At 39.0% G+C, this 20,235-nt stretch overlaps 1 protein-coding gene across 12 annotated transcripts in view; it reads right to left on the bottom strand.

Annotated features, from left to right (window-relative positions):
• The window catches only part of focad (focadhesin), a 223,520-nt gene that overhangs the window by 67,623 nt on the left and 135,662 nt on the right, over window positions 1–20,235 (bottom strand). For all 12 annotated transcript variants that reach the window (XM_059970009.1, XM_059970007.1, XM_059970005.1 and 9 more), the window contains 7 exons: window positions 14,190–14,334; window positions 10,883–11,071; window positions 9,837–9,958; window positions 7,652–7,744; window positions 2,836–2,924; window positions 1,721–1,762; window positions 669–777 (listed from right to left, as the gene is read on the bottom strand). In XM_059970009.1, coding sequence (XP_059825992.1) covers window positions 669–777; window positions 1,721–1,762; window positions 2,836–2,924; window positions 7,652–7,744; window positions 9,837–9,958; window positions 10,883–11,071; window positions 14,190–14,334 — 789 coding nt within the window. The remainder of the gene's footprint in view (window positions 1–668; window positions 778–1,720; window positions 1,763–2,835; window positions 2,925–7,651; window positions 7,745–9,836; window positions 9,959–10,882; window positions 11,072–14,189; window positions 14,335–20,235) is intronic.

The following is a 20,235-nucleotide window of genomic DNA, read 5'->3' on the forward strand; positions in this document are numbered from 1 at the left end:
CTTCTTAAAAGGTACGGAGAGAATAAAATTCCTTCTCCAGGACTGTAGAACCATGGGTTATAGTCTCAAAATAAGCGACAGGACATTCAGGACAGAAATGAAGAGAACTCTCTTCTTCCAGAGGATCACAAATTTTCAGAAGTCTTTATCAGAATGCTAAGTATCAGTCATTGAGTTATTTCAAAACTAAGATAGCCAGACTTTTCAATATTGTATGAATTGAGAAATATGGATACAGCAGGGTATGACCAATTAGATCATCCATGAATTTCTTGAGGGAAGCAGTCTGCAAGGACCAATATCACCTATTTCTGATCCCATTTATGTTCTCACATGAAATTTCATATACTTCACTCTATGTACTGTAAATTAGAAATTATAATAAAGCATAAGGAAATTTTTGCTTACTTGTGTCTGCATTCCAGTTTTACTCCCCGCCTGTTTTTACCTAGGTTTTATGGCTAATGCATTAGCAGGGTCCTTCTCAATCCCAAGTATGAATTGCTCTTCATAGAACTGCACTTACCACAATTTGGATGACTGGGAGCAAATGGCAGCAAAGGACAACTGCATTCTTTTCGCCTCCCCAAAAAAAAAAATCTATCCTCAAATACTGAAGCAGAAAAATGTAATAATAACTGATGAAATCACTAGTGGAATATACCTACCTCAGGGGCATCATTGGCTTCGGATGGCAAGCTACTTTCGTGTTTGGCTACTGTCACAGCAAGTCCTGTTAAGGCAAGGATGGAATTTCCCTGTACAACTGGGCTGTCCCTGTTAACCAAATAAAAGATCAACAGGAAATATATATTTTTTTAAAATTAAGCTACTACCATCATATGTAGAAGCCAGTCATTATGCAATAGTTGATTGATTATTCCCCTTAAAATGTCAAACTGGGAACTTTGTGGTGCAATGGGCAATTTAATCACTTGAAACACAAAGATCTCAATTCAGACTGACTGAAGGATCTAAGCCTCTTCTTGGTCACATTTCTAAAGGAGTCTTTGTGAAACAAGGATAGGCAACTTGCAATTAAGCTCTTACTGGTATGAACTGCACCAAACATTGTGCTTGCAATTCAACTTCATTACTCGAGTATTGGAAATGATTTTTTTTTTTACACACTATTTCAATAACAGAATAGAGTTAAGATAATTATTCAGATAGAGCAGAAAAATATTTCAAAACCTAGAGTTTGCTTGAAGTTGACAAAAGGTGCTTAAAAGAGAAGTTTACAAGTTTAGTCATTTGTCCATAATAGTATAAGTGAGAGGCAATAGTCAAGTATTGCAATATACCAGTATTACTCAGTAATATTAGTTTCTGAGGTACACAGTTTCTTTGAATATTTGTTAATCTGGGAAAAATCAGAAGATGTAACATGCAGATTTTTATTCATAAAGTAAAAGAGTTGTAAAGATATTTGATTAATATTAAAATCATAGGTGGTATCAGAAGTCAACAGCCATCATGAAACTTTAACCTTGCAGATGAATGAATATCCTAAAAATGTAGTTAGATTGATATGAGCAATCTTCAAAACTACCTGACATTATTTTTTCCCGAGGAAGAGTTTTTTTTGGATGTATTTTAAAGACCAACTTAGCTCACAATATTTTTATATCCTGAGTATAGGAAGTTTATTTAGTGGGGCCAATGCTACACAGGAATCCTAAAGGGTATAATGTGCTTAGATAACATGGGCTTTACTTACTTTGATGCTGATTTAATTACATCAGTTAGCATGTCTCTGGCCCTGTTGAAGAGAAGGAACAAAAATAAAATCAAAAGTCACAAATTGCAGATGATGAAATCTGAATTGGACAACTGTGCCCAAAATGGGAGCCCAGGGAGAGATGTCCAGGTGACCCTGTTTGAGCTTGAAGGTAGTTTGGCAAGTGAAACCAGAGGTGTCTTGCTTAGGGTGAACAAAGCAGCCCTGCATTGCTGTCTCAATACTCCACAGGAACCAAAACTAGAGAATGCTTAAAACACCATAAGCATGCATAAAAAATAAACAGGATTCACACAAAACAAGAAAAAATATTTGATTAATATTGGTTTTAATTACTTGTCAAAGTCAAAAATATTCTTAAATAAAAATCTATTACAACATATTCAATACGATCAATATGATCTTGGGAACTTAATAGTCTTCAAAGTCACTCAAGTTCTAGTTTTGCATATACTAGCATATGAAAAGAACATATTTGTAGCTTGTCTTCACAAGCCTTACACATTCAAAGACCAGACAGCAGGAAAATAAGTCCAAAATAGTATTCTCAGCTGGATGTGTTGAATTATGACAAGCATGAAATCTCTTTTTGAAAAGACACAAGCTGAAGGACATGCTCAGAAATTACCACCACATAAGCTCAGGAGATTCTATAGATGCGGGAAATCTTGAGCAACACGCACAAAATACTGGAGGAACACAGTCTGATGAAGGGTCTGAACCCCAAACGTCAACTATTTATTTCCCTCCACAGTTGCTGCCCGACCTGCTGAGTTCCTCCAGCACTGTCTGGGTGTTGCACCACATAGGCCCAGTTGCATAAAGGTCTGTAGTTAACAGATTATTGTATAATATAAAGTGGTTTAGAGAATTCTGCAGAAATAGTACAATTGATGGAACAAGTTGGGTTTCACTGAGTGCATATTCATGCTGCCTCTTTGTATCATCAGGAATTAGTTGGGACATTATTATTTCTGGGGATTCTAAACTAAGTCCAATTATATTGTATTTATAATATAACACATGATCCTGGAGTTTAATATGCAAATTAAATAAATAGATGGATAAATAAATACTCTTTAAATTGTTCCTACCAGAGCCAAGATATGAACTGCTTATACTGGAGCTCCTCTGGATCATCTTTCCCATGCTTCTGCTGCATCTCCAGCTCGGCCTGTCTCCCCTATAGACAAAGTCATCAATCAACAGTGTCACCCCACAATGAAGCTATTAGCAATCAGTGAGCACAGGAAGGAGGAAGTTATATATCAGTTCACACTGAGAGAGGAATTCTGCTTGCAGTAAATTTAAAATAAGACAACTACGGTATTTAAGAAGCAAATTAGTGTGCAGCTATTTCCCAAAACACCCCATTCTTAAGCAAATACCGTCTCTTCAGCTGGAAATTTAGGGCACCAATTTATTGTATAAGGCATACCAATATCATTCTGCAATTTGCAGCACAGACGTACACAATGTGCTCTGATATTGGCACTGCACAAGACCGCAGAGGCTAGAAATAGAGTTACAAACAATCTGCTGGAAGAACTCAGTGGGTCAAATAGTATCTGTGGGAAGAAAGGACTCCACCAAGACTCAGGTGTCACCTTATAAATGCAATATAATTTGCTGTAGTTTAGAATTCCCAGAAATAATAATATTGCAACTGACTCCTGATATTAACATTTTTATAGCAATGCTTTATTCCCAGAGATGTTGTTCAATCCAATTAGTTCCTCTAACAAATTGTCTAATGTTCTTAGTGTTTTTTCTATACCTGCTTTTGCAAAAAGGCTTCAGACCAGGTTGAAAGCTTTCCAGTGGCCCAACTTTAGTCAGGGCAAGGAATATGCTTTCCCTTAACTCAGGGCAAATGATACACCCCCCCCCCCCCCACCTTGCTCAGCTGAATAAGAAGTAAAAGAAATGCAAGAACTCCACTCCAAGCCTTAATAATGTGTCCTTGTTCTTATGTTCTTTTCTTGAAGAAAACACTTGGATTCCAACATGTCTTCAGATAATGTCGACACATCATTTATTGTCTTTATGGTAATAAAAAAATCATAAAATCATGGTGAATCATATCTAAGCTCTAGCCTTGAGCAAAGTTGCTTCTAGATCCAATGCTCCACACCCATTAGCTTTCCACTTTTCTCCCTTCCTTTACACTACTAAATTTGGTTTCATTTTAATTGTTATCTGCTAGAATGTGGAAATGCCACAACAGGTTCAGAAAGCAAAATACACCATGAAAATAACTAATAAGTGTTAATGTTAAATGACTATCAAGTACAGGATACTAATGTAACAACCAGAAAATAAATAAAGGCGCACACCACTTTAAAAATAACTCTGCCAGGTGTCTCAGTAAAAGTAAAATGAAAAGCAGAACTTGGGGCTCCCTGGATAAGACAAGTCAATGTTGGAAGTTAATCCTTAGTATGCCCTGAATAATATGGCTTCAGATACAATTTCCATCTGTGATCACCAGTAAGGGAATAGCAGATGGCTTTTCAACAGTGCTCAGTAAACTTGCAGACACTGACTTTGGCCTTTGGGTCACGATGTCTACCATCACTGAGACTGCTGACCATCCCTGACAAAGCTCAATCACAAACTTAGATCAAAAGTGGGAGCAACAAGATGGTGCACCATAGCTTTGAAGAAGCAAAGCATGGCTATAAAAAAGCGGAACTGTAGACGATCACTGTAATTTGGGGGAAGGGGTGTTCCTCAGACTGACTTCATTCAGAATTTGCTCATTTTGGGCTGTCTTATAACATTCTATTTCAATGTTCAGTGAAATGTTTGCAATGTTGGGGCTGTCAATCAGCTACTCTCACATTTAACAGGATACTAAAAATTATAACGGGATAGAAATTCAAGCACATTGACAGAATTACACTGGTTGCACTCACCATGTCCCTGCAAATTTATTGAGAATGAATCACCTATTTTGGGCTTATTTTTAAAAGCAGAGCTACTCCTTTTCTCAATGGACCTGGAAAAATTGCCTTGGAATCACAGGCCAGAGAGGGAAGTCCATTTTAAGAGGATCAGCCGAGAAATGTTTGAAGAGAAAATCAAGAAAAAAAGATGAATTATTCATTAAGGACAGAAAAAAATTCTTAAAATGTTAAAACATCTGCCAATGAAACTCTACAAAGCACTGTGCAAATATATATTTTGAGAGCGGAAATTTTAGCAGACCCCTATAGCTGACAATGAAATTGAGTGGGGTATCTATACAAGGAGTTACATTAACAATAGGCTCCCTTCCACCATATGAAATCAAATCAATAAAATAAACAAACTAATGATAAATAAAGTAACTGCAGAACATACAGAGCAATTAATGGTTATTTAGTTATGTAATTGCTACAGCCTGCAGACAAACCTGACAATACATTTGCACGGAACAACTGGATTGCTGTGGGCAGCACCATGCAATGATTTCAGACTCTTCCTGTCACTCTCCCTAGGGGTCTAATCTCAGTAAATAGGAGAGAAAATACTAATAGAACTACAAAGACAATCATCCATTCAGCGAAACACATAAATAAGGTTGTACACTTCAAAATGTTAGAAGTAAAACGCAGCTTCTCAAAAAGCCACATCCTAGAATGGGCAAAATGGCTCATAAATCATCAAGCAAGATTACAGTGATCCTTCTACAGCTATAGCAGATAATTAAGAACAAGCTTCCCAAGAAATTTAGGCTTTTATTATTTGGTAATGTTGCTGCCTAAATCACAACAGTGCATGAATAAGCCCCAGTAATAATGCCCCAGTCTAATGCTATAATTAAGCATCAGTCACCTGATCATTCTTATATAGGATGCAGTTGAATCCCCCACTGCTATCATAAAGATCTGTGTGTTATTCTCTGATTAAATTTGACTTCAATTCATTTGTGACAAAGCATGTCTGTTTAACTTGAACACATTTGATCTCACTACAAAATAACATTCCACAATGTATTCACTACTGTGTATTTTTTCATTGCTGAACTGCACATAACTTCTACGCAACGGCACTGCATATCATTCTAGTTATTCAATACTGCACCATGGTTATGCACCATCAGCCTCATGCTTCTTCTTGTCAATCTTTGTCAATCGAACAGATAAAAACAATGTTCTTTATCAATTGTATCATACAAGACTTTGCACTAAAGAGAAAACCTGCAGAATGGATGTCATTATGTATGGGGCGATTTCCTTCAGGAATAGAGAAAGAAAAATCAAGCTAGTTATCCAACTAAATTTGATTGCAACACGTATTCTGTGCTTATATGAAAAAATATGCTGGAGGGACAGCCTACCTGGAGTCACACTAATGCATTGTGTAAAAATTATTACTGTAGTTTTTACATGCACAAAATTCGAGACAGAGAAATATTCCAAGATTTGATTACTAAATATGAATGCTCAAAATAAGACAATAAAACAATAAAAATCAGCAGAAAATGCTGGAAAGACTCAGTAGGCCAGTTGTTTTCTCTCTCTCCCTACTCTGTTTTGATTTGTAAGAGTGTTGTTGACCTGTTGAGTACTTCAGCGTTTTTGTTTTTATTTCAAAGTCTCACCATCTGCATTATTCTGATTTTAAGATCTGAAGTTAAACAAATACTTATTGCAAAAATTCTAGAGGCAAAATTCCAACTTAATGTGTTACTGCACACATTACACTATTAGCAATCATTTTCAACATGATAACTCATAACATTTTAGATACACTAGCCTAATTTAGTTTAAGCTTTAAGAAGCACAGCCACCTCCATTATGTGGCCTCAAAATATTTCATGTAAACTATAGGATAAATGCCTGTAATGTTTGACAAAGATTTCAATCAATTTAATCACACTAACATTTTCTCATAATTAAAGACATAAAGGGATCTATAAACACAAGAGAACCTACAGATGCTGTAAATCTTGAGCAACACGAAGTGCTGGAGGTACTCAGCAAGTCAAGCAACATCTATAGAGAGGAATAAACAATTGCGTTTTAGGCCGAGACCCTTCATCAGGTCTAGAAAGGAAGGGGAAAGAGAAACTAGAAAAAGATACCTATGTTTTGCACAATTAACAACATTGAAACACTAAAAGACCAAACTACGTAGATGCTTCAAAATGTTTCCTATTCCTTGAATCGGTTAAAACAGGTTAAAGCAGGCAAAGGTAGCATCATATCTAGACACTGCCAGCTAAAAACACCAGCATGGGGATCTGGAACTTAAACAAACTAATAAAAAAATGTTCAAATCATTGAAAACAGTTAAGGAATATTATGTCACAAAAGGAGATCATTTGCGCCATTGAGTCCATGCTGAATCCTCGTAAGGCCCGTTCCAATAGCTTGGTGAAAACCCTGATAGGTTGTGCTTCCGTCACTAGAATATGCAATGAACTTCAGTCACAACTATTCTCAGCACAAAATCATTTCCTCACGTCTCCTGTGTCCAAAACTTTAAATTTGGGCCCACTCATTGTTAACAATCTGTAAAAGCTACTGTCTGTCAACCCAACCTAATATCTTCTATAGCCCATCAAGTCTCACCCTTCTTTGCTCAAGGAGAAAACCCATTTAGAAAATTTCAACTTGTATAAACATTAACTATAAATAATGAAATAAAGCAGAAAACGCTGGAAACACTTGGAAAGTCAGAGAATATGGTCTGCAGCTTAAGTTGAAGATACATTATCAAATCTAATTTTTATTTCCTTACCTAAATATTGCTAGATTACCTGAATTTTACAGAATAAATACCACTGTTTAAAAGATATATAGTACATTCCCATCCATCAAAATGGTTTGTAATGTTTCTGGTGTAGAATTACTGAATATAACCAGGAGACTAACTTTGGAACAGGGAAGGAATTAATTGCAATCAAAATGGTGAATTTACCTGCAGAACAGCTTGATATGTTCTACTCATAAATCCTAGCCAGGCTTGGGGCATCAAAATTGACTTATGCCATTCAGAAGGTTGTATAGGCACCTATAAATTAAACAGAGATTGTGATATAACCAAATCTTAATTGAAATAACTAAGATCTCCAGAAAAATATGAAATTACTGTATGCATTTTTTAAAATAGTGGAAACCTTCTCAACTCCACTGACTAAAGATTCAATAATGTCTCAGGAAGTACTTGCTCTTATTTCTTCCACAAAGTCTCAAAGAGTGCTACACGTTTTGACACCCCTCCCCAACAAATATTAGTTACTCACTTAACAGAAGAACAAGCCTTTCATTGTTTTTATGTGAGACAGAGGATATCTCACAAACTCACTGGTGCACCTCAGCAGACATTGCAAGAAATGTCCCACTTCATTGGGAGCCATGGCAAGGTGACAGTTAGCACGGCACTTATACAACTCAGGCTGCCGAAGATCGGCATTCAATCTCGAAAGGAGATTAGAAAACCTTCTGTGATTCAGTTTCCTCCCACAGTCAAAAGACAAATCAGTGATTGGGTTATTGGGTTAGGGTTAAATCAGAGGTTGCTCGGCACATCTCGAAGGACTGTAAGGATTGATTCCATGACCTATTTCTAAATAAATCAATAAGGGGAGGGGGAGGGGAGGGAGAGGGAGGGTGTGGAGAGTGAGTGGAGGGGGAGTGGGGGGGAGGGGAAGTGGGGGAGTGGAGAGAGAGGGGGGTGGAGAGAGAGGGGGTGGAGAGAGAGGGGGGTGGAGAGAGAGGGGGGTGGAGAGAGAGGGGGTGGAGAGAGAGGGGGTGGAGAGAGAGGGGGTGGAGAGAGAGGGGGTGGAGGGTAGGGGGTGGAGAGAGAGGGGGTGGAGAGAGAGGGGGTGGAGAGAGAGGGGGTGGAGAGAGAGGGGGTGGAGAGAGAGGGGGTGGAGAGAGAGGGGGGTAGAGAGAGAGGGGGGTAGAGAGAGAGGGGTTAGAGAGAGAGGGGGTTAGAGAGAGAGGGGGTTAGAGAGAGAGGGGGGTTAGAGAGAGAGGGGGGTTAGAGAGAGAGGGGGGTTAGAGAGAGAGGGGGGTTAGAGAGAGAGGGGGGTTAGAGAGAGAGGGGGGTTAGAGAGAGAGGGGGGTTAGAGAGAGGGGGGGGTAGAGAGAGAGGGGGGTAGAGAGAGAGGGGGGTAGAGAGAGAGGGGGGTAGAGAGAGAGGGTAGAGAGAGAGGGTAGAGAGAGGAGGGAGAGAGGCAGGGGTTCTGGGAGTGGGGGGCAGTCTGGGAGGGGTGGAATCAGTCCAGGGGGAAAGTTCAGTTTGGGGGGGGGGGGAGAAGGTCTGGGAGGTTGGGGGGGAGGTCCGGGAGGTGGGGGGGGGGGTTCAGTCCGGGAGAGGGGGCAGGAGAGAGACAGACAGAGAATATGTGTGAGAGACAGAAAGAGGCAGAGAGAGAGAGAGAGAGAGAGAGAGAGAGAGAGAGAGAGAGAGACAGAGAGACAGAGACATGGGCAGAGAGCCCATACCCCAAAAAAACATGATTGAAGATATTCCAATGAATCGTGAGTGAATAAAGTTGGAAAAACAATAAAGTTCCAGTGATTCAATGATACATAGAGGTATTTGTTTTATGGAGGAAAGGTATCCAATATTCATCTCATTTCTGTTTGGTCCTGCTTCAGCAAATATTTTTGACAAAGAGAGACAAAAGATTAAAAGCTAATTAGAGGAATTGATGCTCGACAGTTTCTGTAAGAGGAATGTCTTGAAAATAAGGTGGCATAGATGGATGTTGAACTGTAATAATTGTAAAAGAATATCAAAACTGGGAATAATTCAGTTCATGTGAAGGGTACTGGAGATGGCAATACGGCAGGTTTCAATTGCCTGAGGACAGGAAATTGTGCAGCTCAGAACAGTGATTATTCTATCAACTTTCTACTGTGTTTAATTCTTAGGAAAATGGAGAAGCATTGGACTAATTAAGTCCAAATGATGCGTGCAGCTACAGCTCATGCAGTGAACAGGGCTCAAAGGACCCTTTGCAAGAAGCCACATTAAAACAGACTTTTTTTTTAATGTGCTGTACTTTGTACTCCTGATTTTCTCCTTCCCAGATAAATTCCCAGGACTTTCCATAACATTGGTTTAACATAATGTAGAAAACACACAAACCTACCTCATGGATTAGTGCTGCAAGCATCTGTTGATAACTACGACCTCTACTAACAAGAAAGCGATTAATTGGCTTGCCATCTTTGTCAGTCTGAATGTGTAGATCATAACAAAGTAATAGACCAGCTGCAAAAAACACAAATTATGAAGAGTTTAAAAAGGAAAACAAATATTCTAAAGAAAATATTTGACATGCCAGTGCTTAACAACTTCACTCAACAGTGTAGTCTCAGTTATGAAGCTTCCCGTCAGGTTGTATAAACGGTAAATCTAGTCTTAATCATGAACTATTCATCAATGTAATCTTCTTCTCCTTTGCTCACCTTCCTTCCAGGATGAAAGCAAACTAGATCTAGAAGCATGCCTCTAAGAAATTAGTGTTATAGAGGATCAGAAGATCTGCCACATTTCTCTTTTTTAAGGGATACGATGAGAATGTACCTTAACCTTTAATGCAATTTTCTGAAGATTTTTGGTTGTGTGATACCTTGCCACGTAAAGTACCATCATGTAGCAATTGCTTCATCAGCTTTTATTGCAAGCACTGTGCTGGGCAGAAGCAGTGGCACTATCTGATGCTACAAAAGTTGGGGCTGTCAGAGGCAATTGGTGACATCAAAGAGCCAGCAATGCAGTTCTGCATCAGTGAGCCAATGCATTTTCAGTCGTCAGAGGGCCAACAGCACTGCCCTGTTCTGGAGGATTAGAGTAAGGGGTACCACCTTACCCATATAGTAAATGTGGATTGTGATATTCAATTAATATTACTGGTGAACATCTACTCCATTTTAGATCCTTTACAAATTTTGCGATCCATATCAAGGACTTCACATTACATTTCTGGAGGAGAAGTGTCAGGAAGGGAAGTGTTGAGTAACATTTTTGACTTCTGGGAGACAATATCTCATCAGGTATGCCTATTAAGCTACATGAATGAATGCCAAATGGCCAGTGCAGCAACTGACAAGTTGCATTTGCGAACGTTCCGGGAATACAGATGAGTTCACAACACCAAAGAACACTTGTCAAAAAGATTGATAACTAATTCACCTGCCAGCCCAGATTTTAGTCCAGGTTGCTTGTTCTTCTCATAAGTCTTGAGCATGAAATTGGGAATCCCTGCTACTGCTTTCCCTTGGTCAGAACGAACAATTCCACCACGCAGTGCTGAGTAATATATCCCACGGGGCATTACAGTTAATTCCTGTTTCACAAGGGATGACAAGAACTCTTCAAAAGCTGTAAAAAAAAAAGGTCAAAGACGTGTTACTTTGGCTGTCACTAAGAACAAAATTAGTAATTGCAAGTTCAAATTTAAATAGCATGGCCAAGACAATCACTCCCATGTGTCATCATGACTTTGAGTTCACCTCTGCCTAAACTTTTATTCAGGAAGCTGCCAGTAAGCGATGTCAGATGCTCTACTAAAGAGACAAATGCTTTTAACTCTTTACTCTTCTGGTGATTAATAACCATGTTGCCAACACTGGCCTCAGGACAAACAATTAGTATTAGACACAAAGAAGAATGACTGCTCTGCCTTTTGAGGCAATCAGCAAGAGAATTAGTTGCAAACTTTAGAACCAACTAATTTATGATCTAGACTTGAACAGAGCTGCAGATCCAAAGGGTAAAGCCAATTTAATTTTCAAGGTGTGCTTACGGTTATCAAAATTAGGAAAACAATTCCTTCTGTTTTATTGCAGAATTAAGCAGAAAAGAGGAAGAACTGAGGGATCGTTTGACAAACACTGGCAGGGTTATTGGTATAATTTGTTGAAAAAGGAACTTTGGTTGCAGTTGCAATAACTGGCACTTCAAGAGAATTTAGTGAATGAAATAGCAGTCTACAACTACTAAGAATTTAAAGAAAAAAAAATGAAAGGAACTTTAAGGTAACCTTCATGGGAAAAAATCTCAGATGAAAGCCTCAAATTGATTTTTTTCATTGATATGGTGCTATGTTTACATTAGTTAAGGAGAGACTGTAAACTTTAAAGATAAATACACAAGTATGGATCTCCCCAAATCAAACATCATCTTCAGTAAAACAGCAGAGGACTGATTCAATCTGATGCTCTAAATCTACAATTTGCACAGATACACGGAAACAGAAGCAACTTACTGTGTTCCAAGGTATCACACCCATCAAACAAGATGCAATCAAGGTGCATCTTTTATTTTTTCACATTTCCCATTACTGCCCCATTTTCTCTTCACTCCTCAACACATCATCACGTTAGTCTTCCTCATGAGCACATTTCTTCTCATGTGCCTTAAGACCCTCACACACCTCACCAATCTTTGCTCTGACTCTGTACTTGCTTGAAAATGAAAATTTCCAAATCCTTCCAGCTCCTATAAAATTAAACCCTCCCTCTCCTTATCGTTATTACTAGAATAACATGTTTTTTAATATAATATCAAATTATAATATAGTGCAATCTAGTTAATTGGGACAGCCACTTATTCGGGAGAACTCTTAAAGAACAAAAATTAAATTGAAAAAGTAGCCTTTGTTTACTTGGGACATTGACTGGGTCAGGAGACTGTTGTGAAACAGTCTCTAGCCAGTGTCAGCTGCATGAACTCATGTGGCAGTTAGTCGCTACACCGCGTTTACAGTGAACAGTTTTAAATTGCATCAGTTACGTGTGTTTGTGTTCGAAAAGCAGTCACTGATAGTTGCTGAGAAATAAGCAGCAAGACAATTTAGAATTGTTTTTCTCACTGCAGTTTTAAACATTCAGACTTGGAGCTACCAGAAACAGCTGGGAGTGAAAATAAAATGATTTCACTTCTTCAACAAGTTAGGACTTCAAAGAATTTGAAGGTATTGACAATCATTTTGAATGTTACAATGAAAATGAGGATTTTGAGGATGCAATCATCAGAAGCATTGTATGAAGGCGGTCCATAATTTGCACTAGGTGACTGTGCTGATTTTGCTTATTGACAGTCAATGAAAAGAATATGGCAGCACATTGGTAGTCTGTGGTATCTGACGGAACAGTGAAACCTGTGCAAGAGTGTTGTTAAAGTGGAAAAGCTGTTGCACTGGGACAGTTTCACTCCCTGGTTCTCAGAAGTCCGGGTCCAGTGGTACAAGTAGTCATCACAAACTGGGTCTTGCTTGGTAGCAGTGGATAACCATGATTTTTTCTGTGCCATATGCCCTTCACTCTCCACAAAGCATTGGAGAACTGCCTTCTTGGCCGCTGGACAAGTCAGTCCACCGAAGCTGACTTCACATGACAGGACAGACTTGTCCCGATCTCACTAGAGCGCGGGGCCAACTGGCTACTCCACCAGGTTTAGCCCGCCTGTTGAAGAGGTGTACTGGGATGTGGCTGCAGTTGCATGTAAACAGCTACTTGGGGCAACAGGTGAAAGCTGAGTGAGCAGCGGGGAACAAAGTGAGTGAGCTGCTCCAGAATAGACATGACAAGCCCCTTCACCAGAGGAGCTACCTCTCTCTGGAGACCCCTTAGAGGGCAACATACACTGGATGAATTACTCTGATAACTATTAGGAACTAATACACAATTTTATAGTACTGTGGTTGAATTGGTAGTGTTCTAATTTGTTCTGTATTTCACTCAAATACATAATTTCCCACTTAGTTAAACAATAGTTTGTGTTTTTCATACCTTTTTAATTATTTCCAGGAAATTTTGGCTAATTGTGGCAGCCACTTAACTGGGCCAAAATATGCTAATCCCAATGTGTCCCAATTAATTAGAATCCACTGTACATTATAAAAATCTGCTAACTTCTTCATTATATTGAAGGAGTCAGACTTACACAGCAGAAAATGCTGAGCCAGTGGACTTGGTCTGAGCACAGATGGAAGTGGTGGTTATGGAGTGCAGTGGTACCATGGTGAGTTAAGAAATTGTTCCTTAATATTTGTGGTAGTTTCATACTTAGAAACTTTACATGCACAAGGGCAATTCAATTGGAAGTCCTTTCTTATATGGTCTGGAGTTAACTCCAATTAATAGCATGATTTTCACATTATGCCTATCTGTTCTGAGCCTTGATATTCAAAAGAAGTTATACTAATTATGAAATAACACACACTATTTTTTTCAGTAGGTGAACAAGAGATTGCACAGAACCTTCATTACCCAAAACATCTAGATATAGGTCCTCATTTATTTCTTGATCTCTTTCAGTTTTCCAAACAAGAATAGTTGAGTAGCACGAGTTATTAGTGATGACATTTGGAAGTCTTGAATCTGATCTGCCAAAATCAATATGTTAACCCTGCTTCATGCTGGGCATTATTCTTCAACTAATCTATCAATGTTGCCACTTAAACTTAAGATAAAATAATTACCACCCTCATACATACCAGACAACACCAACAGAGGGGTCCTTAAAAGCAGCTTGATATATGATGCACCTGGAACTGTAAGATCTTCCTCTTTTTCCTCTTCTTCTGCATTTAATTCCATCTCATCATCCAGTTCATAATCATCTTTTCTCTCTGGCCGTACCTAAATAGTAAATAGAGCAGTACAACTAGTCATCTTTTAACCAATTTTCAAAAGATAATTTAGCCAAATAAAGGTCTAGTGTTTGAAGGGGATAGCTATGGCTCAGTTGAAAGCACTCTGGTGCACATCAAAAGTTTCCTGATTCAAAACATACTCCAGACATTTGAACCAGCAAAAACATAGGCTGATATTCTAGGACAGTATTAAAAAGAGGTGCTGCACTGCAGGAGGTGCTGTCTGACAGATGATATAAGCATCCACATTCAGGAGTTTTAAGATCCAATGTTATTGATTTGAAGGAAAGCAGTGAGGTTATTTTCCATTGGCCTGGTCAATATTTAATCAGAATTCAACATTTCTAAAATAGATTATCTAATCAGGATCATAGTGCTGTAGATCGTAGCTTTCCACATTACCAGTCATGCTTACACTCCTAAAGTACTTCATTTGCTAAAGCATGTTATGACAAAATGGAAGTCAGCTTTTCTTCATCTTGCAATTTGACCAAAAAAAATGTCCCTTTTCTGTTTCACTTTGTCTGTGATTGCCATAGAGTATCAAGGAAATGAAAGAGGTACTGCAGAATTCCTCTAGAAATGGAGAAGCGGGGGTTAGAGATTGTAAAATTCTTGTAGAAGACTGTCAGAAATCCTTCACCTGAAGTGTGGTTACTTCTTGAAAGTATATAAATGCCCTTGAGTCCTTTGGGTGATATTAAGTTTGTAATAGTCAGTATGGTCCCACTTGGTGCCAGACTCTGGAGAGAAGTTTCCTGAGTTTGAATCCAAGTTGGGTTGAGCATTGAGCTAGCAACTCGGCCTCGTAAAAACAAGAATAGCTTGCTAAGGAAACACCGTCGTGACAGTTCCCCGATAACTCCACTACCAAGTTAAGGGCTATTCTTCTTCTTCAATAGTCAGCATATAAACGTAAATTCTCTCTTTCTCAACAGCCACACTAATCACCCGACTCTTGCTTGTTTTCTCATTATTAGTGCCATATTCTTTATCTTTAATATGGAAAACAAGCTAAAGCCAAAAGTGGGAGTAGATAGTGAGGAATAAAATTTATGCCGACGTTGTCCCATGGCTTATGAGCTTGATTTAGTCTAAACTTCCATTCCAGAAAAAATAAGTGGTAGGTACAGTATGTCCCTTGTCACTGTGGAGGTTTACAAGGACATAAAAATGTCCTGTCCCAATATTCAGGCTTTGAAACAATACAGTGCAACCCAAAACAAATGTCAGGATCATCAACATGTATACCTGTCCCTTGACACAGAAGCCTTGACAGTACCAACTGCATTAAACCCTCACATTCAGATAGAGTACTATTTAAAGAAAACAATAAAATGGATTTGGAGTTCATCCCTCCTGTGTTGGATAGGCAAATCCAACCTACGGACTGGATTTGGATGTGGGCTATACAATAGATTCTACAGAACTTTCCTCCAAGTTAGAAACTTAAGGAAACAGAAAAGAATGACACACCTTTCTTAAATTTAAGCAACATGAACAGATCTGTTATTTTAGATTTAAGTATATATATTAATCTTGATACTTGCTGTCATGATTTTCAAATTCAGATGCCACAAAGTACTTAGAAAATAATAGTGGATTTTGTTCTATCATTCCTTGTACATTTTTATTTGATTAACTAATGATACTCAATAACTTAGCTGACAAGAAACAATTAGCTTCCAGACATGCATCAACTAAGAATCCCCTTTTTGTAAGTTGCTTTTATGATTTACTCTGAAAATACAATGGACAACAAAGTCAGAAGCTCTTGATTATCATCAATCATTTTAAAAAACTCCAATGAAATTCACCAATTCCTACTACCATTTATTTCAAAGTTTGTACTTCATTCTTTTTTTTCTGGACAATATCACCTACTGACAAAATCTAATTATCCTTAAAGCTTACATGAAGGAACATAATCTTGTATTGGTTGAAACAGAAGATATCACTTCAACAAGGCCAGCTTCTCAACTACATGCTACAATAGCAACTTCTTTCTTAAACACAAGAGATTCTGCAGATGCTGTGAATTCAGGAAAATATACACAAAATGTTGGAGGAAGTTGTATGAACTTCCAACTTCCAACAGAAGAAATTTTGGAGAAATGTTGGACTAGCGAGAGTAAATTAGAAACAGATGTTCAAGGGTGAAAGTACAGAAGTAATGTGAAGGACGTTTAGGGACCACTTGTGCTGGGTTCAGGATACGTTTGTCCGACTGAGTCAAGGAAAAAATGGTAGGAAAAGGGAACCGTGGCTGACAAAACACGTGAGGCAACTCGTCAAGAGGAAGAAGTAAGCATAAGTTAGATACAAGAAGCAGGAGAAGCTAATGAGAAATATAGGGTAGCCAGGAAGGAGCTTAAGAAAGGACTTAGGAGAGCTTGAAGGGGGCATGAGAAGGCCTTGGCATGTAGGATTAAGGAGAACTCCAAGCCATTCTATGCATATGTGAAGAACAGAAGGATGACAAGAATGAAGGTGGGGCTGCTAAAGGATAAAGAAGGCAACATGTGCCTGGAGGCAGAGGAGATTGGGGGAAGTCCTAGATGAATACTTTGCTTCAGTATTCACAAGTGAAAAGGACCTTGATCAGGGTGAGGTTGAAATAGAACAGGCCTGTGTGCTGGACAATGTGGAGATTAAGGAAGAAGTAGTGTTGGATCTTCTTAAAAACATCATGATAAGTCCCCAGAGCTGGACATGATATACCCCAGGTTGCTGTGGGAAGTGAGAGAAGAGATCACTGGAGCAGTAGCTATGATCTTTGAATCCTCTTTGGCTGCAGGGGAGATGCCAGAGGATTGGAGAATGGCAAATGTATTTCCCTTGTTTAAAAAAGGTAATAGGGAGAATCCTGGGAACTATAGACTGGTGAGTCTTACATCAGTGGTCTGCAAACTATTGGAAAGGATTCTTAAGGATCGGATCTATGAGCATTTGGAGAAGTACAGTCTACTCAAGGATAGTCAACATGGCTTTGTGAAGGTCATGCCTCATGAACCTAATTGATTTTTTCAAGAGGTAACAAAAGAAATTGATGAGGGTAAGGGTGGTAGATGTGGTCTATGTGGATTTTAGCACGGCATTTGACAAGGTCCCCCACGAGAGACTCATCCAGAAAGTCATGAAGCATGGGATCAGTGGAACCTTGGCTGTTTGGATAAAAAATTGGCTTAAAGGAAGAAAGCATAGGGTAGTAGTGGAAGGAAAGTATTACAATAAGATATAGACAGGATGCGGAGTTGGGCAGAAAAGTGGCAGATGGAGTCCAATCTGGGTAAGTGTGAGGTGATGCATTTTGGAAGGACAAACCAGAAGGCTGAGTTCAGGGTTAACGGTTGGTTACTTAAGAGTGTGGATGAACAGGGGGACCTCGGGGTTCAAATCCGTACATCCCTCAAGGTCGCTGCACTGGTTGATAGGATAGTTAAGAAGGCCTATGGGATGCTAGGCTTCATTAATAGGGGGACTGAGTTCAAGAGCAGAGAGGTCATGTTGCAACTCTACAAATCTCTGGTGAGACCGCACTTAGAGTATTGTGTTCAGTTCTGGTCACCTCATTATAGGAAGGATGTGGAAGCTATGGAGAAGGTGCAGAGGAGATTTACCAGTATGTTGCTTTGATTGGAAAACAAGTCTTATGAGAAAAGGCTAGCAGAGCTGGGGCTTTTCTCTTTGGAGTGTAGAAGGATGAGAGCAGACTTGATAGAGATCTACAAGATTATGAGAGTCATGGATAGGGTGGATAACCCGTACCTGTTTCCCAGGGCACGAATAACAAACACCAGAGGGCATACATACAAAGTTAAGGGGGGAAGTTTAGGGGAGACATCAGAGGTAAGTTTCCTTACAGAGGGTTGTGGGTGCCTGGAATGACTTGCCAGGGATGGTGGTGGCGGCTAAAACATTAGGGGTATTTAAGAGCCTCTTGGACAAGCACATGGATGAAAGAAAAATAGAGGGTTACGAGATAGTGTGGGCTTAGTACTTTTTTTTCCAGTAATATATGGGTCAGCACAACATCGAGGGCTGAAGGGCCTGTACTGTGCTGCAGTATTCTAGTGTCAAGTGTCTAAGTCAATAGGTCAGGCAGCATCTATGGAGAAGAATAAACAGTCAATGTTTCAGGTCAAGACCCTTCATCAGGACTGGAGAGGAAGTGGGAACAAGCCAGAATAAGAAGATGGGCTGGAAGGGAAAGAGTGCAAGCTGGCAGATCATTGGTGAAACCAGTTGAGGGGGAAGGTAGCTGGGTGGGTTAAAGTGAGAAACTGGGAGGTGACTGATAGAAGAGGCTAAGAGCTGAGGAATAAGGAATCTCTTAGGAGAGGACAGTGGATTATAGGAGAAAGGGAAAGAGGAGGACATGAGAGAGAGGTGATGTGCAGGTGAGAAGGGGTGGGAGGGGAGACAGAATGGGGAATGGAAAAAGAGATTACCAGAAGTCAAAGATACCAATGTTCACGCCATCAAGTTGGAGGTACCCAGACAAAATACAAAGTGTTGCTCCCACAACTTCTTTCTTTGCTGCTTTCCAGTACCATCATTGTCCTGTTAAGATGTCAATTATCTGGTCTACCAACTTAAAGCAAAATACCTTTGCAACGAAGCTAGCAAAATCTTTACAAACACAGTGACTACAATAATGATGACCTTGCTTAAATACTTAAACAGAAGCTTAAGCAACTAATTTCTAAGTTACTCAGATTCCACCAGTTTAAGTAGTAATATTAATTAATGCTTAAACTGATGTTAATGCTTAAATTGATAGAATCTAAGTAACTTGGAAAATTGCTACTTGGGCTTTTGTTTGAGCATTTTAATGTTTAGTAGATCAACAAAATGCCACTTTATATCTGTGATTGCATCTCATCCATTACTGTGAGATGCTGGCATGTTGCTATGGCTAACAAACAGAAGAATCAGGGGATACATAGAAAAAAAATACTCAAATCAATATCTGTGAGCTCCAGGAGTTTCATTAGTAAAGACAAGTGGCATCAGGAAAATTGAAATGAGGATGAAGAAAACAGTAATAAAACAGGGATTACAAATGGATAATCAAAATTCAGATTATACCTTTACATTGAACTACAGAATAAAAGAAAGGAGACTTCATCTGAGAAAAGCTTTTTGCTGTTCTATACAAATATAAGGCCATGAAACAGATTAAAAATAAATCCAAGAGTGACGGAACTTTCCTCACCAAATTTTTAAAAATCCATAATATCCCAAAGCAGATTATGAAGTCCTACATTATATTCTACGGATTGGATTTATAACTACTGACAACACTGTTAAAAAAAATACACAGTGTTTCAGGAGTTGGTGTTATTGTCACGTGTACCAAGATACAGGGAAAAGCTCGTCTTGCACACTGTTCATACAGATCAATTCATTACACTGCATTGAGGGATTACAAGGTAAAACAATTACAGAATGCAGAAAAAAGTGTAATAGCTACAGAGAAAGTGCAGTGTAGGTAGATTATCTCATTATGATTTATGATTATCTCATTATATTGAGATTTGCTCACTATGGTGGCAACATTTGCAAATTTGTAGATGGGGTTCGTACAGCATCAGGCCACAGTCATGAGTATACAGGAGTAGATTAGGGGGCTAAGGAAGCAATCTTTGGAGCATTAGTGTTGAGAATAATCAGTGCCAAGGTGTTACTGCCCATACTTACTGATTATCCCTATTAGTAGTAGTGCAATCACTCAGGTCTAGTATAATGCTTTCCTTAGGGGTTGTCTATTGGTGGGTCCTCAGGTGGCAGTAAAAACCAATCCAGCATCCATATTCTGGTGTAGTTCGGTCTCTCCTTCCCCATGGTACAGTGGAGGTTGCTCCCTTTTGAACAGATTACTTCC

This window comes from Hypanus sabinus, chromosome 5 (genome assembly GCF_030144855.1).
Source record: "Hypanus sabinus isolate sHypSab1 chromosome 5, sHypSab1.hap1, whole genome shotgun sequence".
Taxonomy (NCBI): domain Eukaryota; kingdom Metazoa; phylum Chordata; class Chondrichthyes; order Myliobatiformes; family Dasyatidae; genus Hypanus; species Hypanus sabinus.